The following is a 26532-nucleotide window of genomic DNA, read 5'->3' as shown; positions in this document are numbered from 1 at the left end:
AGTTCAAATATACTGCCGAATATACTGACAAGCATTTATGGTAAACTAAAATATACTTTAAAGTCATTTCTATGGAAGTTAAATATATTTGTAATCAAAGTAATGAATTTGTAATTGAGTACATTTAAAATATATGAACTAAGTAATATCAGGGGAAAAAAACACTTCATTTAAAATGATAAAATAAATGTCCTTCTTTAAAACACGACAAAAGATTATTAAAGCATTATCATTTAAAATGTACTTAAAATGTATTTAATATGACGGTAACACTTTATTTTACAGTGTCCTTGTTACAAGTAGTCTCAATAGTACTTAATAATCAGTATGCATGATTATTAATGACCAAACCTAATCCTAACCCTATTGTAAATGCATGTAGTTAATTAATATTACTCAGCATTTAAATGTATAATTACACTGTAACAATGAATCACAGCCATGAAAGTGTATTCAGTTACACTTTATTTTTAAGGTATCATTGTAAAAGTGTATTTATATATTTAAGTACTGAGTAATATTAAGCAACTACACTTACTATAGAGTTAGGGTAGGATTAGGATTTGGTTGAGGGTTAGTTGCATGTAATTATGCATAATTAACTGTTATTACTATGATAAGTACATGTAACTTATGTAACAAGGACACTGTATAATAAAGTGTTACTGTGTACTCTATTTAAGTGCACTTAAGTCGTATTTTATTTCATTAATATTATATTATCTGCAAGTACAGGTTTTTCAAAATAAACTTTTTTTGTTTGTTTAAACTCTGTATTCACTGAAGCGCGCCGGGGTGATGGTGTGCAGTGAGCCAGCAGAGGGCAGCAGCGAGTCTCACACACTGACCTCAACTGGCCACGACACACCCAGAAACATGAGGCCTTGAAAATCCAAAAGCCTTTCCTTTCAGTTCCAGGACCAGGCCTTAAAGTCAGCACAGCTTTCCTAAAAACCGTGCTCTTAAACAGGAAAACCACACTCCTGATGAAACAATCTGGGAATTTTGGGCGGATTAAAAATCTTGGTCCATCTTGGTCCAGTTTTAATAAAGTTAAAAGTTAAAAGTTTTTTTACATACCGTGTCCCACTTGGCGTTCATCTTCTCCTTCTCAAACTTGGCGAACTCGCGGCGGTCGTGAATGATCATGAGCAGTTTCCAGATCAGAAGCAGAGCTAGACCAATCAGAACGATCCCTGCCACCACACCCGCCACGATCGGGATGATGTCAGGACCCGCCGGACACTCTGACACACAAAACACACACACACACGTTCAACAAGAATAGAGATATGCGTTTTCTTTTTCTTAGTGATTGTGTATCTATTGGTAAATAAGGTCAAAGAGATTTATTTTAAGCTTATTCATCTGTTATTATCCTGTTAAAACTTTCATTGTGTCGAAATTTTAATTAAGTATAGATGTGAAATGTACTCTCTGTGATTCACAACCAGAGACTCTTTTCTGGCATTGTGATCGTACAAGAAAACTTTGGCAAGACATTTGCCAGATCATTGTAAACTATATATATATATATAAAGACTTTGAGCTTTATTTCAAGGATTTTTTGTTTGAGTTTTTCATTTTTGAGAAGCAATATAAAAATGTTTATTTTCTTTCCAACTTAATTAATTTGCGTGCAAAATACTTTATCCACAAATGTAAAACTATTAAAGTGACCCCCACTTTTTCTCACTTTCAAGAAGATGTTAAATCCTTGTGTACCTCCTGTAGCAGAAAAGGTTACTAAAACCTTGAATGTATGCTCACTGTTTGATGTTTTTGTATAATCTTTATTTAATATGATTATTTTATGTTTTTTATGTTTATTGATTTATCTGTTTAATCAATATTTATTTGTTTAATTAATATTATTCTACTTTCTTTCTTTTTTATTATTCTTTCTTTTTCTTCTCTTTCTTTCTCTCTATTAAAATGTGATGTAATATTTGTCCGTCCCTGAACCCCTGGCTGGCTCTTTTGTATTCTGTAAGTAAATGTTTAAATAAAAGCAAAACAAAGCAGATTCAGATTCAGACTGGGATTGAGTGACGCCTTGTAAAGAGTGAGCGCTCACCGAGAGTCTCCACCACGTGCACCTCTTTCTCGGTGTTGTTGTTGACGGCGTAGGTGTAGTAGAACCAGCAGTCGTTGGCGTCTCTCTCTTTACAGTGCATGAGAGGGAAGGCCTGCACCGGCTGAGGGAGTTTGTCTCGGTCCTTCACTATGATGAGGTTAAAGTAGCTGCAGTCTCGCTCACACGTGTCCTTCTTCTCTCCGGTGCCGAACGCCCGGCACTGCACACACTCCCTGCGACAGGACAAGAGTCGTGTGAGAGATGGAAACACCATACGGACACCAAAGGAGAAGGCAACGATATTTATTATATCTAACATCGCTTTGCTTACAATCTCACAAAGAAATAGGGCTGATATTGACAAGCAATGTACTAACTCTGACATAAAGTCAGTTTTTCATGGCAGATGAAATTTCAGCTTTGCCATCAAAGGAATAAATTACATTTCACAGTATTATTGTTTTTACTGTACTTTTGATCAAATAAATGCAGGCTTGGTGAGCAGAAGAGACTTCTTTCAAATTTTTTTAAAAAAGTTTGTATATATCTGAAAATATCTTTAAAACCATTTTAAAAATGGCCATATATATGACTAATATACACACTGAAAAAAAATAAAATAAAAAATTATTTTGTCAAATCAACTAATGTTGTTCATATAACATAATATTTTGAGTTTCGGTTGATTTACATTATCTAAATTTTTTTAGGTTTAATAAAGTCAAAATATTAAGGCAACCAGAATACTTACTTTTTTTAAGTTCAACCAACAATCATTCTTTACTGTTTGCTTATGCCGGGTTCAGACTACACAATACGTTTGTGTGTTACGATAGTCGCTGAGTCAATTATGTGATTGATTCCTAAATTCTTGTCGTGTCATGGACAAGAAACATGTCAGACTACACGCTGCGTCCCGACCAATCATCACGAGCCGTCTTTAACGATGTGCGTGATGTCATCGAGAAGGCGGAACTAGTGACTGCCTTCCGGAAACAATCGCGTAAACAAACAATCGCTACATTTGAATTTGAATTTACATCGCGACTGTTAAAAAAGTATTAATGTGTGTGTGGTATGAATAAAATGTGGACGTACTGCAGATGCCATGTGACCTAATGTGTCAGTGTTTAATGCAAAAATATTTATATCGTCCAACATATATTTTGCATTCAGTCAAATACATTTTGATTGTGAAAAATATATTTTGTTAAGCTGTGCTGCTTATACCATATACTAAGCATATATTCTGTTTAGAAACCTTTTGATATTAGTTTGGTGATTAGCATATGTGACCCTGGATCACGTCACCAGTCTCGAGTCGCACGGGGATATCTGTGGCAATAGCCGACAATACATTGTATGGGTCAAAATTATCGATTTTTCTTTTATGCCAAAAATCAGTAGGATATTAAGTAAAGATCATGTTCCATGAGGATATTAGGAAAATTTCCTACCGTAAATATATAAAACATGTATTTCTGTGAGTGAATGCAGCACAATCGTGACCATAAATGGAGAATTTTAAAGGAGATTTTCTCAATGTTTCGATTTTTTGCACCCTCAGATTTTCAATAGCTGTATCTCGGCCAAATATTGTCATATCCCAACAAACCATACATCAATGGAAAGCTTATGTATTCAGCTTTCTGATGATATATAAATCTCAATTAAAAAAAAATGACCCATGTGACTGGTTTTGTGGTCCAGGGTCACATATGTTGTGCTACATTTCAGCTTTTAAATTGTCCATGTAGCTCGACATGTCCCACACTGGTGGTGTGTTTGACTGACTTGTGCTCGGTGCAGACGCCGGGGCAGGTGGGGCAGATCTCACAGGTGGGGCCCTGGAACTTGGGGTCGGTGCACCTGCAGGTCCCGCACTCGCACGTCCCCCTGCCGTTGCAGATCTGCTTGTTGGAGGCTAAGCATGTGGAGGTGTCCAGAGAGCAGTCGCACGCGCTGCCGGTGTAGTTAGCGTCACAGATGCACACCCTACACTCACAGTGCCCGTGTCCTACAGGAGAAACGGCCTTTATCTCGCAATCCACATCACCAATGACACATCTTTCTGAATGTCATAATCATTTGTTAACAAACATGTATTCATTACTTCAATGAGCTCATTGTTTCTGCATTAAATTATTACATTGTTTAAATTAAAACCTTTTTTGCTAACTGTGATTTTGTATATGTACATTTCTGAAATACTAGACAGTCACTTCTGATAACAGATCACAGTAAACTGTAATGTGGACTCATGCATTTTCTGTAAAGTTGCTTTGAGCGCTGTACAAATAAATGTGAATTGAATTGAATTAAATGTATCTGCTCTGCAAAAAATGCTTTTCTTACTTGTATTATTGTCTTGTTTCGAGTCCAAATATCTAAAAATTCTTAAATCAAGATGCGTTTACTAGATGAGTAAAATGCCATGAGATTTTATGTCTTGTTTTCTAAGGAAATAAATCAAAATTAAGTGCTTAAAACAAGCAAAATGATCTGCTAATCTGTTAATTCAAACAGAAACAAGATTATTTTTCTTACCCCATTGGCAGATAATTTAGCTCTCTTAATTTTGATTTATTTCCCTAGAAATCAAGACTTAATATCTCATGGCATTTTACTCATCTAGTAAATGCATCTTGATTTAAGAATTTTTAGATATTTGGACTGGAAACAAGACAAAAATACTAAGTAAGAAAAGCATTTTTTGCAGTGCTGCTTTCTACCCTTTTACAACGCCTTTCCTCTATTAATAGTCTGCTGAGTGATACATTGGTGGTCCAAAAAAAGAAAAAGCTTCCTGTTTCAGTACCTCCACAGAGCTTATTATTGGAGCGGTCGCAGTTGAAGTTGTCACACTCGCAGAATTTTCCGCTGTAACGTTCTTCGGGATTTTCCCTCTTCTTGCACTCGCAGGTCCCACACACACACTCGCCGTTGTTGCTGCAGATGTCCGTGCCGTTGTCCCTGCGGCAGTTCTTGTCCAGGTCCTCGGTGGACACCTCGTCCTTCCGGCACTCGCACTGCCTGCCCACACGGCCCTTATTGCACCTGAAAGGACACGATGAGGACTGAGAAGATGCTGAGAACAACGGCTCACACACACTCCTGTAGATAGACCTTCTGACTGATGCAATTAATATCCAAACAGGAACAAAAAAAGATGTTTTACATCAAAGATTCAGACATGTTTAACCCTAAAATCAACAGTATTCTCAATGAAGCAAACATTTATATTTGTTTTGCATTGTGACATTATTTTCTTTGACTTTGTATTGTATTTAATGTATGCTGATTTAAATAAATCACTGTATTATATTTTTACAATAATGCAGTAAATCAAGGTATTATGTAAATAATGAGAATTACAATGATACTAACTAATAAAATGATCTGGACCATTATGATAATGTGAATGAGATTTTCCCCGCGATTGATGGAAATGTACAGCTTTCTGTGTTTTCACTGTTATACAGTAGGGGGCGCTATAAGGCATCTTCTGAAATACAGAATCTCCTGATCAAAACACAGGTGAAGAAGTAGCAGAAACAAGCACATATGTAAGCAGATGCATATGCAAAATAACACAATCATCGACATTAAACGGCATATAAATCAAATCTGCCTAACGTTACAGAATGAAATGTCGACCAGGACGGGCTACAGGACTGAGAAGCTTTGAGGTGTTGATGGACTCGATCCACTCCATCTGTGTTTTAATCATCGTTCTTAATCCGATCCGGACGAGATCTTTGACAAAAACATGATTTTCTCAGCTTTTTGCTCAAAATTTTACTTTTTTTTTATTGATTTTTTTATGAAACTTACCCATATACAAGTGTTGATAAAAAGGAATGCTTTTTTGTTGTTTTGTTTAAAAGCAGGATATATTGCATGTTCAAATATTCATGCAACAAAATATTCTGGGGGCCATGAAACTTTTGTTTTTCAAAAATGCTGGCGGAAAATGAGCATTTTGGGGTAAAATAAGATTTTTTTTCCCCTAAAATAGGCTAAAATGTGTAAGATCTGCGGCTGCTGCATGAATAGACACACATGAATCCTGTATCAGATCTCGGCAGGTGGAGCTGGGGAGGTGGAGGGGTTTAGAGGAACTCTGATAGAGCTTACAGCAAACACTCAACCAGACTATTCAAATGTTGAGCAAGCGATCTCATTGGCTGCAGGATGAGCAGAGCCAATCAGCATGTGCCATCAGTGTCATATATATATATATATGTATAAGCACAGCATTTGCAGTTTGTTTTTAACCTTCCAGGACAAAAATGACATGTAATTTAGCAATTAACCAAACTCATGCATTTTTATAAGCCTAAGCAAATCCAGGACAGTTATCTGAGGACGGTCTCACCTGCAGGCTCCGCACTCAAACGTCCCGTTGCCGTTATGGCACATTTCACTATTCTTGATGCCGTGCTTGTGACAATCACACTCGCAAATAAAGTTGAGCTCGATCTCGACCTCCTCAGTGAAGCCCAAGGGCTTGATCTTAATGGTTTCCGGTTTGCCTTGTTTGGGACAGCCTTGAGCTGTGATATTGATGTTGAACGACACCTGAGGATTCATTGGAAACAGGAAAAGACTCAGGAACAACAGGCTACAGGTTTCTGACGCACATTACATCACGCTGGTTTGAACTCACCTCGTCTCCGATGGAGATGTTGGAGCACTTCCGCCCGTTCTCTCCCTCATTCACGAGTCCATTCTTACAGTGTGACTGATAGGTGATCGTCACTCCCTCGGGAAGCTTGCTGTTCTCCAGGATCACCTCTGAGGAAAGAGACTGAGAAAACATAAATCAGTTATATACTGGAGATATTAACAGTAGTGGCCAAAAGTGAGAGAATTCACATCTTCACCCTTCATTCAATTGTTATTAAAGATGAGTTAAAGACTTTGAAAGCATATTGCATAATCTTTGGTCAGGCTATCCTACAAAGAAATGATAAACGAGAGAATTAATGAAATATTAATAACTGATTATGTTGTAATCAATGTTTGCTTTTTCCTGAGAGCTTTGTGTTTTTCTATGCACACATAAACCTGTAGCTTTAGTTTGACTTGTGTCCAATTAACTAAGTTTAGTGTTTTGTTCTTGCCTCAAGAACGTTTCCCTTATATTTCAATGGTTTATTCAAACTTGTAGGGTCATTAAAAACTAATATCCCCTCCGGACATGACTTTTGGCCACTACTGTATAAAGAAACTTTATCTACTCACATTGTATGCATCAATAATAAGATTGATAACATTGCTGGAGTTTGCTGAAAGCGTTCCCACTGCAGACTTTGGAATCAGGTTTTTAAGTTCCTGTGGAAAAACAGAGAAAAACATTCATGAATCTGAAGCACAGGGACACAGGGTGTTTGCTTTACAGCAGGGCTTTTAAACGGCAGACAGGAACTCTAAATTATGACTTTGCCGTCTGGATCATTCCAAGCCGGGAAACTATCTTGGGGTTGTGGCTTTCCAAATACAGAGAAGTTGGATTCAGGAGAGTTTCAGGCTCTCGGGAGTGAAATATTTGAGAAGGCATTTCATTATACAATTCATCCATTTGTAACACATAGTCTTGTCTCAAGTTGTGGCTCTTTCATTTTTATCATGGATAGATGCACTTTTATGATGAATAGATTAACTTTTATGATGATAGATGCACTTTTATGATGGACAGATGCACTTTTATCATGGATAGATGCACTTTTATGATGGACAGATGCACTTTTATGATGGACAGATGCACTTTTATGATGGATAGATGAACTTTTATGATGATAGATGCACTTTTATGATGATAGATGCACTTTTATGATGGATAGATGCACTTTTATGATGAATAGATGAACTTTTATGATGATAGATGCACTTTTATGATGATAGATGCACTTTTATGATGGATAGATGCACTTTTATCATGGATATTTGCACTTTTATGATGGATAGATGCACTTTTATGATGAATAGATGAACTTTTATGATGATAGATGCACTTTTATGATGATAGATGCACTTTTATGATGGATAGATGCACTTTTATCATGGATAGATGCACTTTAATGATGGATAGATGCACTTTTATGATGTAAAGATGCACTTTTATCATGGATAGATGCACTTTTATGATGGATAGATGCACTTTTATGATAGACAGATGCACTTTTATGATGGATAGATGCACTTTTATGATGGATAGATGCACTTTTATGATAGACAGATGCACTTTTATGATGGATAGATGCACTTTTATCATGGATAGATGCACATTTATGATGGATAGATGAGCTTTTATGATGATAGATGCACTTTAATGATGGATAGATGCACTTTTATGATGATAGATGCACTTTTATGATGGATAGATGCACTTTTATGATAGACAGATGCACTTTTATGATGGATAGATGCACTTTTATCATGGATAGATGCACATTTATGATGGATAGATGCACTTTTATGATGATAGATGCACTTTAATGATGGATAGATGCACTTTTATCATGGACAGATGCACTTTTATCATGGATAGATGCACTTTTATGATGGATAGATGCACTTTTATCATGGATAGATGCACTTTTATGGCATTTTTTTCATCTGTTTTATCATCCAGAAGGTGGATATTGTGAGTCTGATCACTTAGAAAAGTAATATCATGCCTCCTCTCAACCAGCCACAAGGTTTGAGGAATCATTCATGCAACCATTACATGTTATGTGCTTAAATTGAACACTTAGCACTGAGGCTTTGATCAAATCCAGCTAGCACCACACACTTTCATAAGTTTTGACAAGTGTGGAATGAGACTACAGACCTTCTCTTTGAGCAAGTACAAAAAAAAATTAACAGGGGAAGAAACTACAGGCTCCAGACAGCAAAAACAGAGAGTGTTCCTGCTCATGCACACACGCTTTCATACACATCATTAAGATAATCATCTATGGACTTACTTTGTAAACAGGCTGAAACTCTTCTGTAACTGCGAAGATGGTCTGGATGTTATTTTCACTCAGTTTCTGAACTAGGTGAGCGATGGAGGGGTAATCCTAGTCAGGAAAGGACAGGAAAGATATGAGTCGAATATCGAATACATCTGGTCTGAAAATCAGCTGAAAACAGGACCGTAGACATTGAGAGGGACAAATCTGTCAAATTTTAACTTGAAAATAGCCATTTACATGATTCGTGTAATATAAGTAGTGATTGAATGTGAGAAACAGGGCCATTTAGGCATACGATTAAGAGTCAATGTGCATATTTTAAAATAAAAATGTGCAAATAGTTCAAATGCATTACTTCACAATAGATTCAAGTTCTTTTTTTTGTCCCCACAAATATTCAAGACACGGTTTTATAGCCTTGCTGGAAAATGTCATATACATACATAATAATGGCTCATCGTGTACATGCCATCTTTTAAGTGGCATTTCCCATCATTGGGAAGCACGATTCCACCGAGTTTGCCATCTCCGGCAAAATGAAAACCTGCGTCAGTAGAGAACACCAACAAACGAGTGACATTTCTCCAGCCAATGTGGTTCTGAGAGAGAGAGAGAGAGAAAGAGAGAGAGAGAGAAAACAGGAAGATGGAGAAAATGAGGCCAAGGGATACAAAGAGTGAGCGGAAAGTACAAAAAGAGATTAAGAACACAAAGTAATTAAAGATGTCATATTACTGTGGCATTTAAGTCAGAAAATAATAAAAGGACATTCAGTATAATACTGCCAATTACATCAACTCTGTCTTAAGAACTAGTTTGACAAACTAGCAGTTATTTAGTACATAGTAAATACATTTTATCATAAAGATGCACCAATATGAACATTTTGTCCGATACCGATAACCAATAATCAAGGCTGGATTAGTACCCCCACTGAAGCTCACTGAACCTCCCCTACCTGATAACCACACCCTCCAAAGGAACACACACACACACACACACACACACACACACACACACACACACACACACACACACACACACACACACACACACACACACACACACACACACACACACACACACACACACACACACACACACACACACACAGACACAGAGTTAACTTGCTTATTTCTCAAGTAAAATGCACACACAGATTAGAAATAATGCTGAAATTTGTAGCCTGTTTCTCAACTCAAACTAGAAACAACAACTAAATGCACTGTGTTTTCAAATTAGGGTTCCTAACCCTAACCCTATTTTTTTAAAAGTAAATATTGTTATTTGACTCAGTAATACAAGAGTTAAAAATAAATGTCATATTTACCTGTGCCTGTCTAACAGGTAGACCTAGGACATATACCGAAATTTTTAAATTAAGTTATCAAACTGCACTGCATAAATTATAAATTAAATATATACTAATCCTTATTATAGCGAGAGAGAAAAAACTTTAATCAACAGCAGTGAGTAATTTTCTCTGTTCTTTTTGTTCTTTGATGAACTGTACTGACAGAAAGCTTAATTTGCTGCTGTCTCTTTAAGACGAGCCGCTGCTGACAGAGACGCTGATCTCACACGCGCCTCATTCTCTCACAACTTCACGTTCATCATAAGACAGCTCTTATGTTATGAAGATGCTCGACAAAATGGACATTTTGGCATAATTGTGTGTGTTATTGTAAGTTCAAGCACTAAAGAGAACTGTATTCTGGTGTGCTGTCTGTGCGCACGATACTGGCGCGCGCGCATCTGTCTGTGTCTGTGTGTCACAGTCACACTTTTGTCTTTTCGCACATGAATTGTTCATCACCCCCAATTTTGGCAAGTGCTGCATACATGACATACCCAAAATAAAAAGGTTGCTGCTCATAAGTCATTCTGAATAGACACATAACCAACATATATTTAAAAAAGCCAACCCTTGAGAGTTTACAGTTCAAGACTCAAAATTAACCAGACTGTTATTAATATTGAGATATATAAGCTCAAACATAAAAACAAAAACAACAAATATTAAGAATATATTTATTAAATGTATTAAAATATTATGTGAATTTAGGATAGCAACTTATAACCACAACAAAAGTGTAGCCACAACTGTGGTCATGCTTCATTTCAAGTCTGAGGTTGATATCTCGAAAATTATGCATTTTATGAAGCTTATTGTGAGACCATGTCAGGGGAGGATTTGGAGAATTTTCAGAGAAGGCAAACAAGTTTCTCATCAAATAGTTTATTGCCCTCTAAACACCCATTTACTGTCTCTGACTAATGTCTGGCGAGGAGAACTGGCTCATTCATGTTTTTTTCATTTAAATCGACCAACCTTTCACACATTTGCCGTATGAGACTTAATCTTCATTATTCTTTTATCCTTATTCTTTTGTTTGAATTCAGCCATTATAGCCTTTCTTCTGGCATAAGGCTTGGCCATTTACAAATAATGTAACCCCCTATAGACGAATAATACACCCATTAACTTAAGCCTTGTTAGAATACAAACAACAAAAACTATTCTTGGAACTTTTAAATGCGAATTATTTTTAAAAAATGCTCCTGCAGCAGGTGCATTAGCACAACAGGTAGCCTCAAGCTACATGACACAATTTAATTTATTAATATTACACTTTTATTTAAAGCTCACTTTAAAACACCATCGAGTATTTGTATCATATTCCGGTCGCAGTTTAGAATGGTTTCAAGTCATAAAAAGATTTTGAAATATGTTATATTTAGCATTTTAGATGAAGCTATGGGCTATCCTTACCTAGCGTATGCATTCTGTAAACATTCTTGATTCATATGAAAACCCCAAATCGCACGAAAATCACACACAAAACACAAATACTTCAATCATGCATTTATTAGCTTCTTGTTTCGGTGAAGAGATGTCACTTTCGCTTTGTTATCACGGATGTCCAGAATCAGGAAGTGCACACCTGACGCGTCATGCAGAAGAGATCACGTTGAAGCACATCAGATGATTGACAGCTGTACAGCGAATGATAACGCTTCGAGGTCAGATCTGACGCAAATCAGGAAGAGGAGATGCACACCTAGCTCCATGCGCTGTTTGAGCTCTTCAGATCGCATAATTCAGTGGAAAATGAATAGGATTTTTATTCTGTATGTAATTAATCATTTTTCTTCAAATATGCGCACTATTGGACTAATAACCCTGGCGGATGCTGTTTATTATATGTATTTGACTACAAATAAACCGGAGAAAACGAGAATTAATGTTCTGTGAGTTTTGATTTCTATTCAAAATAACGATCGTTACAGATCAATTATTTTGCACGCCTGGCATAAATTAAGAAATTAATGTCACTGCAAACCACTTAAATCATAAACAGTGGTCTTAAACCCTCCTTATGATGCTGAGTTTGTCCAGATGAAGTAAGAGTGTGATGTTTTGACGAGCAATGCATTTTGAACAACAAAAATCCGGGATCACCAGTGATCCCTGCCGGGCAAGGGGTTAAAAGCATTTGCATGAATAAGAGATCATATAATGTATATACACTTTTTTTTTTATTCTGATTGGATAATTATCAAGATCGAGGCCAAGCCTTGTGTATAGTATTTTTATGTAGCAGCGTACGTGGCACACACAAAAAAAACTTCGATCACGGAGGGCCCCTCTCTGCGCAAGGGCCCCTGGGCACGTGCCCAGATTGCCCGTATGGTAGATCCGGCCCTGCCAATAATTCGATAATCCGTTAATTTTTATAGAATTTTTGAGATCCTGATTACAAAATCAAAAGTCACCATTAGAGGGATAGTTCACCCAAAAATGAAAATTTCCCCATGATTTATTCACCCTCAGGCCATCCACATCCAAGATGCACTTTAATCATGGACAGATGCACTTTTATGATGGATAGATGCACTTTTATCATGGATAGATGCACTTTTATGATGGATAGATGCACTTTTATGATGGATAGATGCACTTTTATCATGGATAGATGCACTTTTATGATGGATAGATGCACTTTTATGATGGATAGATGCACTTTTATGATGGATAGATGCACTTTTATCATGGATAGATGCACTTTTATCATGGATAGATGCACTTTTATCATGGATAGATGCACTTTTATCATGGATAGATGCACTTTTATGATGGATAGATGCACTTTTATGATGGAGAGATGCACTTTTATGATGGATAGATGCACTTTTATCATGGATAGATGCACTTTTATGATGGACAGATGCACTTTTATGATGGATAGATGCACTTTTATCATGGATAGATGCACTTTTATCATGGATAGATGCACTTTTATCATGGATAGATGCACTTTTATGATGGACAGATGCACTTTTATCATGGATAGATGCACTTTTATCATGGATAGATGCACTTTCATGATGGACAGATGCACTTTTATCATGGATAGATGCACTTTTATCATGGATAGATGCACTTTCATGATGGACAGATGCACTTTTATCATGGATAGATGCACTTTTATCATGGATAGATGCACTTTCATGATGGACAGATGCACTTTTATCATGGATAGATGCACTTTTATGATGGATAGATGAACTTTTATGATGGATAGATGCACTTTTATCATAGATAGATGCACTTTTATGATGGATAGATGCACTTTTATCATGGATAGATACACTTTATGGACTTCAAAACATCCATTCACTGCCATAATAAAGCTTGGAATTTTTTTTATATAACTTTAACTGTATTCATCTGAAAGAAGAGTCATATACACCTAGGATGACTTGAGGGTGAATAAATCATTGGCTAATTTTCATTTTTGGGTGAACTATGCCTTTAACAGTCATGTCCCAAGCACACAATTATAATGATGTTCTCATTATAATTTTATGTAGCTTATATGTCAGACTTGCATGTTGCACTTAACGGTATTTTCATTTTTGAAGTGATTCCAATCATATTTCAAGAAATTCTAAAACATCATGGTGAACAGTGCGCATCTGAAGTGTCCGAACTGAAGGAAATTAGAGATCGGCCGATAATCGGTTTTACCGATATTTTTACCGATAAGTAAGCATTTTTCCATAATTCGTTATCTGTTTTGTAATATCGTATTCACATCGTATTTAACATAACAGCCATTAATGCACAAATGAGAAATGTTACATATATAACATATAAAGTTTCAACTTTATGCTAAAAAATAGAGACAAACTCACAGAGTCACGTAATCCATCAAGTCCTGTCCCAATAAAGACGTAAGACATGAATTAAGCCTTGAATGAGCACATGTCGGAAATAAAAGCGCTGAATTTGATTTTCTCTCTGTGTGTGTGTTAAATAAGTACAGTACTGTTGTTATAATTGTCAAAAACAGGAATAAAACAATAAATATCGGTTCTGCATATCGGTTATCAGGCACATAAACATGCAAATGATCTATATCGGCATTGATTATAAAAAAATCACTATCGGTCGATCTCTAAAGAAAATAATCCATTATTTATTGTCTTTAATATATCTGGCAAATTTTAACATTAAAAATGAACCGATACGATACCGATATGGTGGCCGATATATCGTGCATCTCTATTTTATCAATACCGTAAAAACAGAGCAAACCCTCCTCCAGTTGTTTAATACTCACTCCACAGACGGCAACCTGCATGATCGCATCAAACCCTCCCTCGGGAGAGTCGAGGTTTCCAGATATCTGCTGATTCCCCACCAGACTGTTGAACTGGTGGCCGTTGCTGGTGAGTTTCAGCACGTTCTTGTAGCTGAAGGGACTGGTGCAGTTCTGGTCCCCAGTGCACGGGTTCAGGAGCTTGGCTGGAGTCGTGCTGATGTACGGCATCACCGTCTTCTCCACGAAAGAGCCGAAACCTGTCCGGAACGAGGTTATTTTAGTCAACGAAAACTGAAACTAAGACTTTTGGTCAAAAAACATTTTGGTAAACTGAAATAAAACAGAAATTTACACATAAATGAAAAACTAATTTCATCCTGTACCGGAAAATCAAGTTTTTTCCATTGCACTGCGCTACTTTATTTTTCAATGTATGACCGTTATTACGTCAGGCTTTACAGGGTTAACACTGGTATCTGAACTACCAGAGAGTTTAGTTTTGCAGCCTGATCTTATCAGACTCTCACCTATCCTGAAATCTGAGGTGATCTTGGACATTTCCTTCATCAAACTAGTCCCGAGATTCTTGACGTTCTCCAAGTCGTCCTTCATGGAGTAGGACAGGTCCATCAGGTAGTACAGGTCTATGGGATAGTCTTCAGCCCTCTTGAACTTCAGCTTGATATTTTGAGGTTCCCCTACAGAAATAACACAATGTGTTAGTATGTGTTCCCACAATCACTTGCGCAGATCAACAAAAGCAACGATTGTAAGTGATCAGGCACCAGATCTGAGTTTGAGGCTGAGTTTCTGAGGCTGGATCTGAGTAATGTCCTCGGGTCGGAGTTTCTCCGCTCCTTTCTTGCGGTGGGTCACTGCTTTGTTCTTCAGGATATTTTGGCTGCCGTGAGGGTTTTCGATCTTGGTTTTCGAACAGCCTCTTTTCTTGAGCGACTCCAGTTCGTCGCAGCGCGCCGATGTCGGCTCTCCCTGTTTCAGAAACTCCTGTTGCGTGAGGAGAACATATTCAGGCTGTTATATGTGATTGTGTTAAGCATGTCAGATTATTTATGTTTGAAAGAAGTCTCTTCTGCTCACCAAGGCCGCATTTACTTAATCAAAAATACAGTTAAACTGTTAAATATTATTCTAATGTAAATCAGCTGTTTTCTATGTGAATATATAGTAAAGTGTAATGTATTCCTGTGATCAAAGCTGAATTTTAAGCATCATTACTCCAGTCTTCAGTGTCACATGATCCTTCACAAATCAAGATTTTGATGCTCAAGAAACATTTATGATTATTATCAATGTTGAAAACAGGATTTTTTTTTTTTCAGGATTCTTTGATGAATAGAAAATAAAATGTATTATGTAAACGGTTTTCCTGCCATTTTTTGATAAATTTAATGCATCCTTGCTGAATAAAAGTATTAATTTCTTAAAATAAAATAAAACCTTTTTAATGCTAGCGTACGTTTCTCATACAAAACATGAAAGTACTACTAAAATTTAAAAATCATATAATAAATAGAACATTCTAGAAAAGAAAATTGATCTTAAAGTTAATTAACCTAAAAAATAAATGTGTTAAGACACCTTGATATAGTAAAACTCAGCAACGAAATACACTTATAATGTAATTAGTAAATAATAAGACTATTAAGAGTATTTAATGATTCCATAATATTTTGTTATTATCACGGATGCCTGAAACTCCTCATAAGGACTCATATAAGCACAAACTCAAGCATCACCACCATCTTTCCATGAGGAATGAGATTTCCAAGCATGAATGGAATGACAACACTTATCCGTCATTACTGTTCCTGGCAAATCTGCCATAACTATTAATATCAAATGACTTAGTTTGAGTCACTTTGTTTGGCATCATATCTCTCTGGTCCTGTTGTATAAAAGCAATATCATAGTCATGCTGTTGGTCTGAATATCAGTACGGCTGTGATTATGAGTGTGCAAATGGTATATTGTGGCAATAAATGTGTTTGTTTCAGCAAAGTAAAGAATGCACGTGGCATTGTAACGCTACTCACGGTATCAGTGCACCATCCACATTTAGCCCCCACTTGAATGCACTCGCCACAGGATAAAGCGTTGGCTTTGATGCACTCGTTGCCCTCTGCAGAACACAAGAGACAGAGCGTTTTAAATCTGGCCAGTCGATTCATTCACTTGCAGTAACTGGAGCCAGAGACGACTACTGTTTTCCATTAGGATAACGCTCCGACCTCTGAGTAATGACAGCACCATTTAACTGTCCAACGAGAGCCTCAAAAACAAACCCAGCGCTTATTAATTCTGATGGAGTTACAGTACAGCGTTTCAAGCTTCGCCGATCTGAAAGTTCACATTACCTTGCTGTGCGCGGCCGCAACAAATGATCCCTAATAATGTTGATATGAAAAGTAGCTTCAGGTCCATCTAGAAGAAAAAAGACAAAAACAATAAGCGGTGGATTCACTTATTCTGGGAAACAATGAATGTGGTAACATCTAAGCTGTTTATTTTAATATATTATATCAATTATAATATATAAATATAATTATAATATATAATATATTATTTAATATGACAATGTCAATAAAAATCATACTTTAAGGGTTAGAAAATAGATCCTTATAACAGTTTCGAGACCAGGATCTTTAAAATAACTTTGACAACTACATAAATAGCATATATGACTATGATAATCAATCAATGCACAGTTATATATCAAGGGACACTGGAAAGAGTAAAAAATTTGCAATTTTAACTATTAAAAATTAAGATTCCAAAAGGGGGTTTTCACAGAGAAACCATAGAAGAACCATTTTTGGTTCCCCAATGATCTTTTCAGTGATCAGCTTTTAAAATGACCATTTTAAAAGTGTAAAATGTTAATAACTGAAAGGACCTTTTCCCACTGTACACTCTTAAAAATAAAGTTTCTTTTAAACAAGAAATGCAAAGAATGCTACTGAGGTAAAAATCTTCGTATCCCGGGTCTCTTTGGATAAGGGATAGTTAAACGAGTGAATGAGTTAATGAATAAAGCTTCTTTATTGTCATCTATGGTTCCATGAAGAACATTAAACATGCATAACTCTTAAAAATGAAGGGGTTTTCACAGCAATGGCACTGTTTCTGGAAACGCTTCGACCGGTGAATTATGGTTACGAGTGGCGGTTTTTAAGTTCGCCCTGCAGCGGTTCCTCTTTCAGGAGCTGAGAATAGATGAAGGTTAATGACCTCCCGTGTATTTAAGGTCATCACTGAAAATATGAGCAACAAAACATCTTTTTCAGCATTTCAAAGTCAGATCAAGAGATACACTCTTAAAAATCGGTTCTTTATTGCCATTTATCGTTCCATAAAGAACCTTTAACATAGAGCCTTTCAATTCAACACAAGGTTCTTTACATAAAGTTTCCTAAAAGGGGGTTTTCACAGCGATGCCATAGAAGAACCAGTTTTGGTTCCCCAAAGAATCTTTCAGTGATCATCTCTTAAAAGTGTGAAGAACATTTAAATAATCTAAAGAACCTTTTCCCACTATACACTAAAAATAAAAGTTGTTGATTGGCATCAGTGGTTTCATGAAGAAACTTTAACATCAATGGAAACTTTTCAATGGTTCTTTAGATTAAAAAAGAGGTTATTTTAAGAGCTGATCACTGAGAAGTTCTTTGGGGAACCAAAACTGGTTCTTCTATGGCATTGCTGTGAAAACCCCCTTTTAGGACACAGTATTTTGAAGAGTGTAAAGTAAATTAAAAGGCTCTATGTTAAAGGTTCTTTATGGAACGATGAATGCCAATAAAGAACTGATTTTTAAGAGTGTATCTCTACTTGATCTGACTTTGAAATGCTGAAAAATATGTTTTGTTGCTCATAAATTTTCAGTGATGACCTTACATACCCATAATTAACCTTCATCTATTCTCAGCTCCTGAAAGAGGAACCGCTGCAGGGCGAACTGCTTCGGGAAAGGGTGTTACTCGAGTGGACAAACAATATCCTCAACAGGAGTGTACAGTACAGAAATATACTAGGAAAAGTCCAAGATAAAACTTTATTTTACAGTGTCATTGTTATGTTACTTGTACTTACCATAGTAATAACAGTAAATTAGGCATTATTACATGCAACTAACCCGGCCTCAACCAAACCCTAATCCTACCCTAACCCTATAGTAAATACATGTAGTTAATTAATATTACTCAGTACTTAAATGTATAATTACACTGTAACAATGACACCTTAAAATAAAGTGTAACCAAATCTAATATAATGTGTAATAGCTGTAGAGTAACAAAACAAAAATGACTTTTTACCCAAAGTTCATGGCACAACACAATGGGATTGTATTATATAAATATGGTTAATAAAAATGGTTAATTACATTCTTAAAATGTGTACGTCACTGCATTACATAGGCCTACACAACACTCTAATAGTATAGAAATAATAGTATAGTATACTGTTTTTTTTTTTTTTTTCACATTTTAAATCCTTATCCGTCATCCACCCATATATATATATATATATATATATATAGTTTATTTCCAGTAACACTGGCTCACATTGATCTGTCATTAGATCAGAGCACTTCTGCCGGCTGAAAGCTGTGTGTCCTGCAGTTAAAGCATTATTGATCAGTGTGTCCCATGAGACTTTGTGTTGCGTCTGGTTAATAAATGATCCTCTGTTTGGCTCCACGTGTCAGTGAGGGGCTGAAAAAAGCGCGTTGCATGCGCTATGTCTTCAGTAATCAGTGACATCTATTAAAAAGTATAAGCGGTTAAGATTAGTACAGTAGTGCTAAAATACGTTTCCTTAATTTGAAGTAAGAGGGTTTGACAAATACTGTTTTCTTTCCTGTTTCCTGACATATATCTCCTAACAAAACATAATTATTAATGAAAAGCTTCCTGGAGCGGGACATACCAAACATTGTGAAAAATAAGGAGTTTTGCATACTTTTAAAATGAGTAGTTATTACAGAAAGAATATGCTTAAGCATGAACCGAATGCAATGTTTTTGAACACTTAATTGCAATTAAATAAAAATGGATTATAGTTTAAATATATATTAAGTGCAGCTTTAGAGTGTTTTTGACCCATGCACTTGAGTAGGACTTAAGTATACATCTTTATGCCATTTCATAATTACTTCTATATCTTTGAAATATGATTAAAGTGTACTGCCGACTGTACTGACAAACATTTATGGAAAGCTAAAATATAATGTAATTTCCACTGAAACTGAAAATATCAAATATAATGATTTAAAATGTACTTTAAACGTTTAATCACAAAGTGCACTGTTTAAAAGTGTACTTAAGTGCGTTAAGAAGCAGTCATGAAAGTGTTTCTTTAAGTACAATTAAGTGGCATTTTATTTCATTATTATGATTTTATTATATGCAAGTACAGTATCTTTTTAAGATTTGAAGTACACTACAAGTGCACACTAAAGACAATAAAGCACAATTCTATTTCACAAAGGAAATTCTCATGTCTTTTTATTTAGCTATAGCCTATTATCTAGTTTACACCACGGTCGTGCAAAACCTCCCTGACAGCTTGTTTCACAGTTCAATCGTTTGGTCAGGTTTTAGAAGTATCCTACACTGTAAAAAAAGTTGCTTCCTTCAATTTTTAATTTCAGTCAACTAGGATGTTTAAGTCATATCAACTTAAATTACATTAAACTGCCATTAAATTTTTTTTAAAACATATAAAAAAAAGTTAAAATTGCTTAACTAATTTTGATGAGTTAAAGCAATGTAAAAACATGTTGTCATAACTTATTGATCATGTAATTTTTTACAGTGTAGCATATAAACACCCTTAATAAGCTTCATGAGTTCTTTAATAAATTGCCAAATGACTTACACAATAGTTTAACATACACAGCATAACAAAAGTGTAATGATTTGAAAGACGTTCTGGCTGCCACCACAATCTACAAATAGTATATCATTATCCAAAAGTGTTGACATAGTCTTAACATGATACTGGTTTGATGTAAGAAACGCCTGATGCAAGTGAGCTTCCTTTAAATTACACACACGTCAATGATAGTCCTACAGAAATCACACACATAACCAGTGCTGTTACGGCTACTGGAAACAGAAACAGAGTCCAGGCTGAAGCTGGAAAAGCCTTTTACTTCCCTGCTGAATGTGATGCATGTGGTTTCCATTAAACTCAATGGGCAGAGATGATGAAGCTCAGAAGAACTCCAGCTTTTAAACGCTGAACGAGACACTGCGACACTGAGACACTGAAACACTGAGACACTGAGACACTGAAACACTGAGACACTGAGACACTGAAACACTGAGACACTGAAACACTGAGACACTGAGACACTGAGACACTGAGACACCGATACACAGAGACACAGAGACACAGAGACACTGAGACACTGAGACACTGATACACAGAGACACTGAGACACTCAGACACTGAGACACTGAGACACAGATACACCGATACACAGAGACACAGATACACCGATACACAGAGACACAGAGACACAGAGACACAGAGACACTGAGACACTGAGACACCGATACACTGAGACACCGATACACAGAGACACCGATACACAGAGACACCGATACACAGAGACACCGATACACAGAGACACCGATACACAGAGACACCGATACACAGAGACACTGAAACACAGAGACACTGAAACACTGAAACTCTGAGACACAGAGACACCGATACACAGAGACACTGAAACACTGAGACACAGAGACACCGATACACAGATACACAGAGACACAGAGACACTGAAACACTGAGACACTGAGACACCGATACACAGATACACAGAGACACGATACACAGAGACACTGAGACACCGATACACAGAGACACTGAGACACTGAGACACAGAGACACCGATACACAGAGACACTGAAACACTGAGACACAGAGACACCGATACACAGATACACAGAGACACAGAGACACTGAAACACTGAGACACTGAGACACTGAAACACTGAGACACTGAGGCACTGAGACACTGAAACACTGAAACACTGACACTGAAACACAGAGACTGAGACACTGAAACACTGACACTGAAACACTGAAACACTGAAACACTGAGACACTGAGACACTGAGACACTGAAACACTGAAACACTGAGACACTGAGACACTGAAACACTGAAACACTGACACTGAAACACTGAAACACAGAGACACTGAAACACTGAGACACTGAAACACTGAGACACTGAGACACTGAGACACTGAAACACTGAAACACTGACACTGAAACACAGAGACTGAGACACTGAGACACTGAAACACTGACACTGAAACACTGAAACACTGAAACACTGAGACACTGAAACACTGAAACACTGACACTGAAACACAGAGACTGAGACACTGAAACACTGAAACACAGAGACACTGAAACACTGAAACACTGAGACACTGAAACACTGACACTGAAACACAGAGACACAGAGACACAGAGACACAGAGACACAGAGACACTGAGACACTGAGACACTGAAACACTGAAACACTGAGACACAGAGACACAGAGACACAGAGACACTGAGACACTGAGACACTGAGACACTGAAACACTGAAACACAGAGACACAGAGACACAGAGACACTGAAACACTGAGACACTAAAACACTGACACTGAAACACAGAGACACTGAAACACTGAGACACTGAAACACTGAAACACTGAGACACTGAGACACTGAAACAGAGACACTGACACTGAAACACAGAGACACTGAGACACTGAAACACTGACACTGAAACACAGACACAGAGACACTGAAACACTGAAACACTGAAACACTGAGACACTGAGACACTGAGACACTGAAACACTGACACTGAGACACTGAGACACAGAGACACAGAGACACTGAAACACTGAGACACTAAAACACTGACACTGAAACACAGAGACACTGAAACACTGAGACACTGAAACACAGAGACACTGAAACACTGAGACACTGAAACACAGAGACACTGAGACACTGAGACACTGAAACACTGAAACACTGAGACACTGAGACACGGAGACACTGAAACACTGAGACACTGAGACACTGAGACACTGAAACACTGAGACACTGAAACACTGAAACACTGAGACACTGAAACACTGAGACACTGAAACACTGAAACACTGAGACACTGAGACACGGAGACACTGAAACACTGAGACACTGAGACACTGAGACACTGAGACACTGAAACACTGAGACACTGAAACACTGAAACACTGAAACACTGAAACACTGAGACACTGAGACACTGAGACACTGAGACACTGAAACACTGAAACACTGAAACACTGAGACACTGAAACACTGAAACACTGAAACACAGAGACACTGAAACACTGAAACACTGAAACACTGAGACACTGAAACACTGAAACACTGAAACACTGAGACACTGAGACACTGAAACACTGATGACCTATGGACGCCAGATCCAATCAGAAGAACTCGCTAACACCTCTGAACGTTCTTACACTGAACATCAGTCTCTTCATAGTAAACAGAGTCTTTTCATAGTAAACAGAGTCTTGAGTAATTCAGTCAGTGTGTGTGTGTGTGTGTATATGTGTGTGTGTGTGTGTACGTGTGTGCTAAAAACTGTTCCTCTCAGCGTGCCTTTTATACACACAGTGCAGACAGCACGTCGGGCAGAGCGACCAGATTAGACCGGGTGCCACTGAGAGTTTAGCTCACACCGAATCTTCCCTTTACAATGACAGGAACAAATGCTTTAAAAGGTGTTTCATACCTCAAAAAAACATTCTTCTCAAACCATCTTAATTTCACCATAAACAAAAGGTAAATTATCCATAATATAAAAGTAGAATTTCCACTTAAGATAGAGCTAAAACATTTTGTTAATCGATGTTCAATTTAGTTTACTAACTAGAATAGTCAATACGTCATGTGTCAGGTCACGGTTAGAAATTCCGAAATTCGCATCCGAAATTTATGCACGTTAAAAAATAAATATGACCTAACGTTATGTTAATCACGCTTACACACTGTCTCCGAAACTTTCGTCCGTCATAAAAAAATTTGGATCGGGTTCTGCGTTCTTCAGAAGGCCTTTATTAACCCCCCGGAGCAGTAGGGATTTACTTTTATGATGGAGGGATGCACTTTTTTGGCCTTCAAAATCTCATCCTCCATTCACTCCATTATAAAGCTTGTAAGCCAGGACATTTTTTAATATAACTCAGATTGTGTTCGTCTGAAAGAAGAATGTCATATACACCTAGGATGACTTCAGGCTGAGTAAATCATGGGCTGATTCTCATTTTTGGGTGAACTATGCCTTTAAATTCAATGAAAACAAATGCGTTAAGTCAACATTCATTTTTAAATCATCCAGCAAAAATTAAGTGTGTGACCGTAAGCCATGTTGTAAAACACCACTAAGGTGTCAAACTGAAAAAACAACATGATTCTGTTCAATGAGGTTTCACAGCTGGACTCAGGAATGCTGAACAGAGAGCATCATGGGAATGATATCTCTATCTACACATTGCTGTGGTAAAAGCCTGGTACAACTCTGAGACACAGATAGTGTCATAACAACACTGAAAGTGTTCTTTTTCATCATTGACTTTCTGATCCTACTGTAATTTTCCCGGTAACACTTTACAATAAGGTTCATTAGTTAACTAACATGAAATAACAATGAGCAATACATTTGTTACAGTATTTTTTTTACTGTTAGTTAATAATAATACAGCTGTTGATTGTTTGTTCATGTTAGTTCACAGTGCATCAACTAATGTTAACAAATGCAACCTTTGATTTTAATAACGTATTAGTAAATGTTGAAATTAATATTAACTAAGATTAATAAATGCTGTAGAAGTATTGATCATTCTTAGTTCATGTTAACTAAGTTAGTTAACTAATGTTAATTAATGCACCTTATTGTAAAGTGTTACCGTTTTCTTAAGATAACACAAAGATAAATGCAAATGCAAAAAAGAAAAACTAAAAAGAGTCGGAAAAAAGGAGCTAAGAGAAAAACAAGAAAGGGCGGCCCGTCTCTCCAGGACACTGAAATCCAGACAGAAACTTCAAACCCTTCAACCGCTGCGTTCAAAGACCACCCTCTTTCTTCTCTGCTCTCTCTTTTCCATTCCGGACTGGGAAAGAGGGACCAGAAAACTTCCCCCCGTCCTGAAACGAAGGCCAAACACAACCATCATATAATATCCCTTTAAAAGGGGGAGCGAGTAATGAAGTCCAGCTTTAACAATCCGCCCGAGGAAAGTCTCTCTCCACTCCTTCTGTTGCTCTTTAAACATCTATTTTTGGATTTCTCAAGCTCTCAAAATGCTTTTTATATCAGAAGTTTTTTTTTTTTTTTTTTTACTGTTCTTTGCTGTATGTCCAGGGAATAAAACTCATAATCGCTGGTTGTGAAAAGCAACAAAAGAACACTTATTACAGATATTATATGCTTAAAGAATACACTTAAGTGCAAACTGAATGTAATGTTTCCAGACCCTTAATTGCATGGTAATTGAAATTAAATGAAAATGTTTTATAGCTGATTGTAATAAAAATTAACTTTTGAGTGCTTTTTTGATTCACTTAAGTACATATATGCAATATTATTACTTATACAGTTGGATTATGGGTAAGTGTACCACCGAATGTACTGACAAGCATTTATGGTCAACTAAAATATATGTAATTTCTATAGAAACTTATAGAGTTACATTTCATTTTAAGATGTTCTTGAGTACTTGAGTACAACATATATGTACGGTTAGGGTTAGGATTTGGTTAAGGCTTATTTGCTTCTAATTATGCATAATTTACTGTTATTACTAAGGAATCTGTCAAATGAAGTGACCGAAACTTGTAATATATTGGTAAATACACATGTGCAATTTAGTAAATTAATTTACTTTAAATGTAATATCGTATAACATTTTACAGTTAAAATTATAATCATGTATGTTATTCAACACATCCAAATAAGTGTATGTCTTTAAAGCATGACAATGCATGTGCAAAAAAAATACTTTTGCTCGACTTTCAAATTACAAAATCAAATTGTGAATATGGCTAATTATCAAAGAGTTTCTATGAAATGGACCTTTAGAGGAATATTGACCACGCTAATGCTTGAGTTCAAGCCCATCCTTCACAGTCATACCGGATCAATACCACTTTCGGCTGTACTGGACATTACTTGGACAACCACAATTCAACAGCGACACAAATAGAGCAAGATGTATGTAATCACAGATCAGCAGAGAGAGAGACACCAGCGTCAGAAGTGAAGGGAGATCGCTCATTGCTACAGAAAACGAATAGATTTGTACATTTTCAACAATAACCTCACATAAAAGTCCCTCCATGATGCTAGGGTGATTTTGCCGTTGCTAAAAGCGCTCTGAGTTATTTAGTATGTTGCTATATGGTTACTCGGGTGTTTCTGGCACAAGTCTGTTGAGTCTCTAGATAAGGCTTATTTTTCTCATTCTATCATCTTGACTTAGTAAGCACCCCTAAGAATAACTGAATAGTAGCACAAACTGCCTGTAATATTGTTGGCTTGATGTTAAAATTCATTATATATGCAACCAAGGCTCATTGGAGAAAACGTGCACTCGACGACATTTCTGCAACATTATATTACATTTCTTCTTGCATGTTTTGTGTATGGAAGCTTGTTTCCGCCACAGAATAATAAAACAAAAAAAAGATAATTCTGACTATTTATCTCACAATTGTGAGTTTACATCACGCTATTCTGACTTTATTTCTCAGAATAGCGAGATATAAAGTCAGAATTGCGAGATATAAAGTC

At 36.7% G+C, this 26532-nt stretch overlaps 1 protein-coding gene across 1 annotated transcript in view; it reads right to left on the bottom strand.

The window, feature by feature from the left end:
* itgb1a (integrin, beta 1a) overlaps nucleotides 1-26532 on the bottom strand; it is a 43110-nt gene that overhangs the window by 4011 nt on the left and 12567 nt on the right. The window contains exons 2-15 of the mRNA XM_084398783.1: nucleotides 17027-17093; nucleotides 16706-16791; nucleotides 15437-15656; nucleotides 15179-15349; nucleotides 14670-14908; nucleotides 9486-9641; nucleotides 9052-9147; nucleotides 7325-7414; nucleotides 6747-6887; nucleotides 6456-6658; nucleotides 4896-5134; nucleotides 3872-4094; nucleotides 2078-2310; nucleotides 1081-1247 (exon numbers count right to left, since the gene is read on the bottom strand). Coding sequence (XP_084254909.1) covers nucleotides 1081-1247; nucleotides 2078-2310; nucleotides 3872-4094; nucleotides 4896-5134; nucleotides 6456-6658; nucleotides 6747-6887; nucleotides 7325-7414; nucleotides 9052-9147; nucleotides 9486-9641; nucleotides 14670-14908; nucleotides 15179-15349; nucleotides 15437-15656; nucleotides 16706-16791; nucleotides 17027-17093 — 2331 coding nt within the window. The remainder of the gene's footprint in view (nucleotides 1-1080; nucleotides 1248-2077; nucleotides 2311-3871; nucleotides 4095-4895; nucleotides 5135-6455; nucleotides 6659-6746; nucleotides 6888-7324; nucleotides 7415-9051; nucleotides 9148-9485; nucleotides 9642-14669; nucleotides 14909-15178; nucleotides 15350-15436; nucleotides 15657-16705; nucleotides 16792-17026; nucleotides 17094-26532) is intronic.

Source organism: Rutilus rutilus (genome assembly GCF_951802725.1).
Source record: "Rutilus rutilus genome assembly, chromosome: 24".
In the NCBI taxonomy this organism is placed as follows: Eukaryota; Metazoa; Chordata; class Actinopteri; order Cypriniformes; family Leuciscidae; genus Rutilus; species Rutilus rutilus.
Note: the sequence above shows the minus strand (reverse complement) of the source record. Positions and strands in the feature narration are given on the sequence as shown.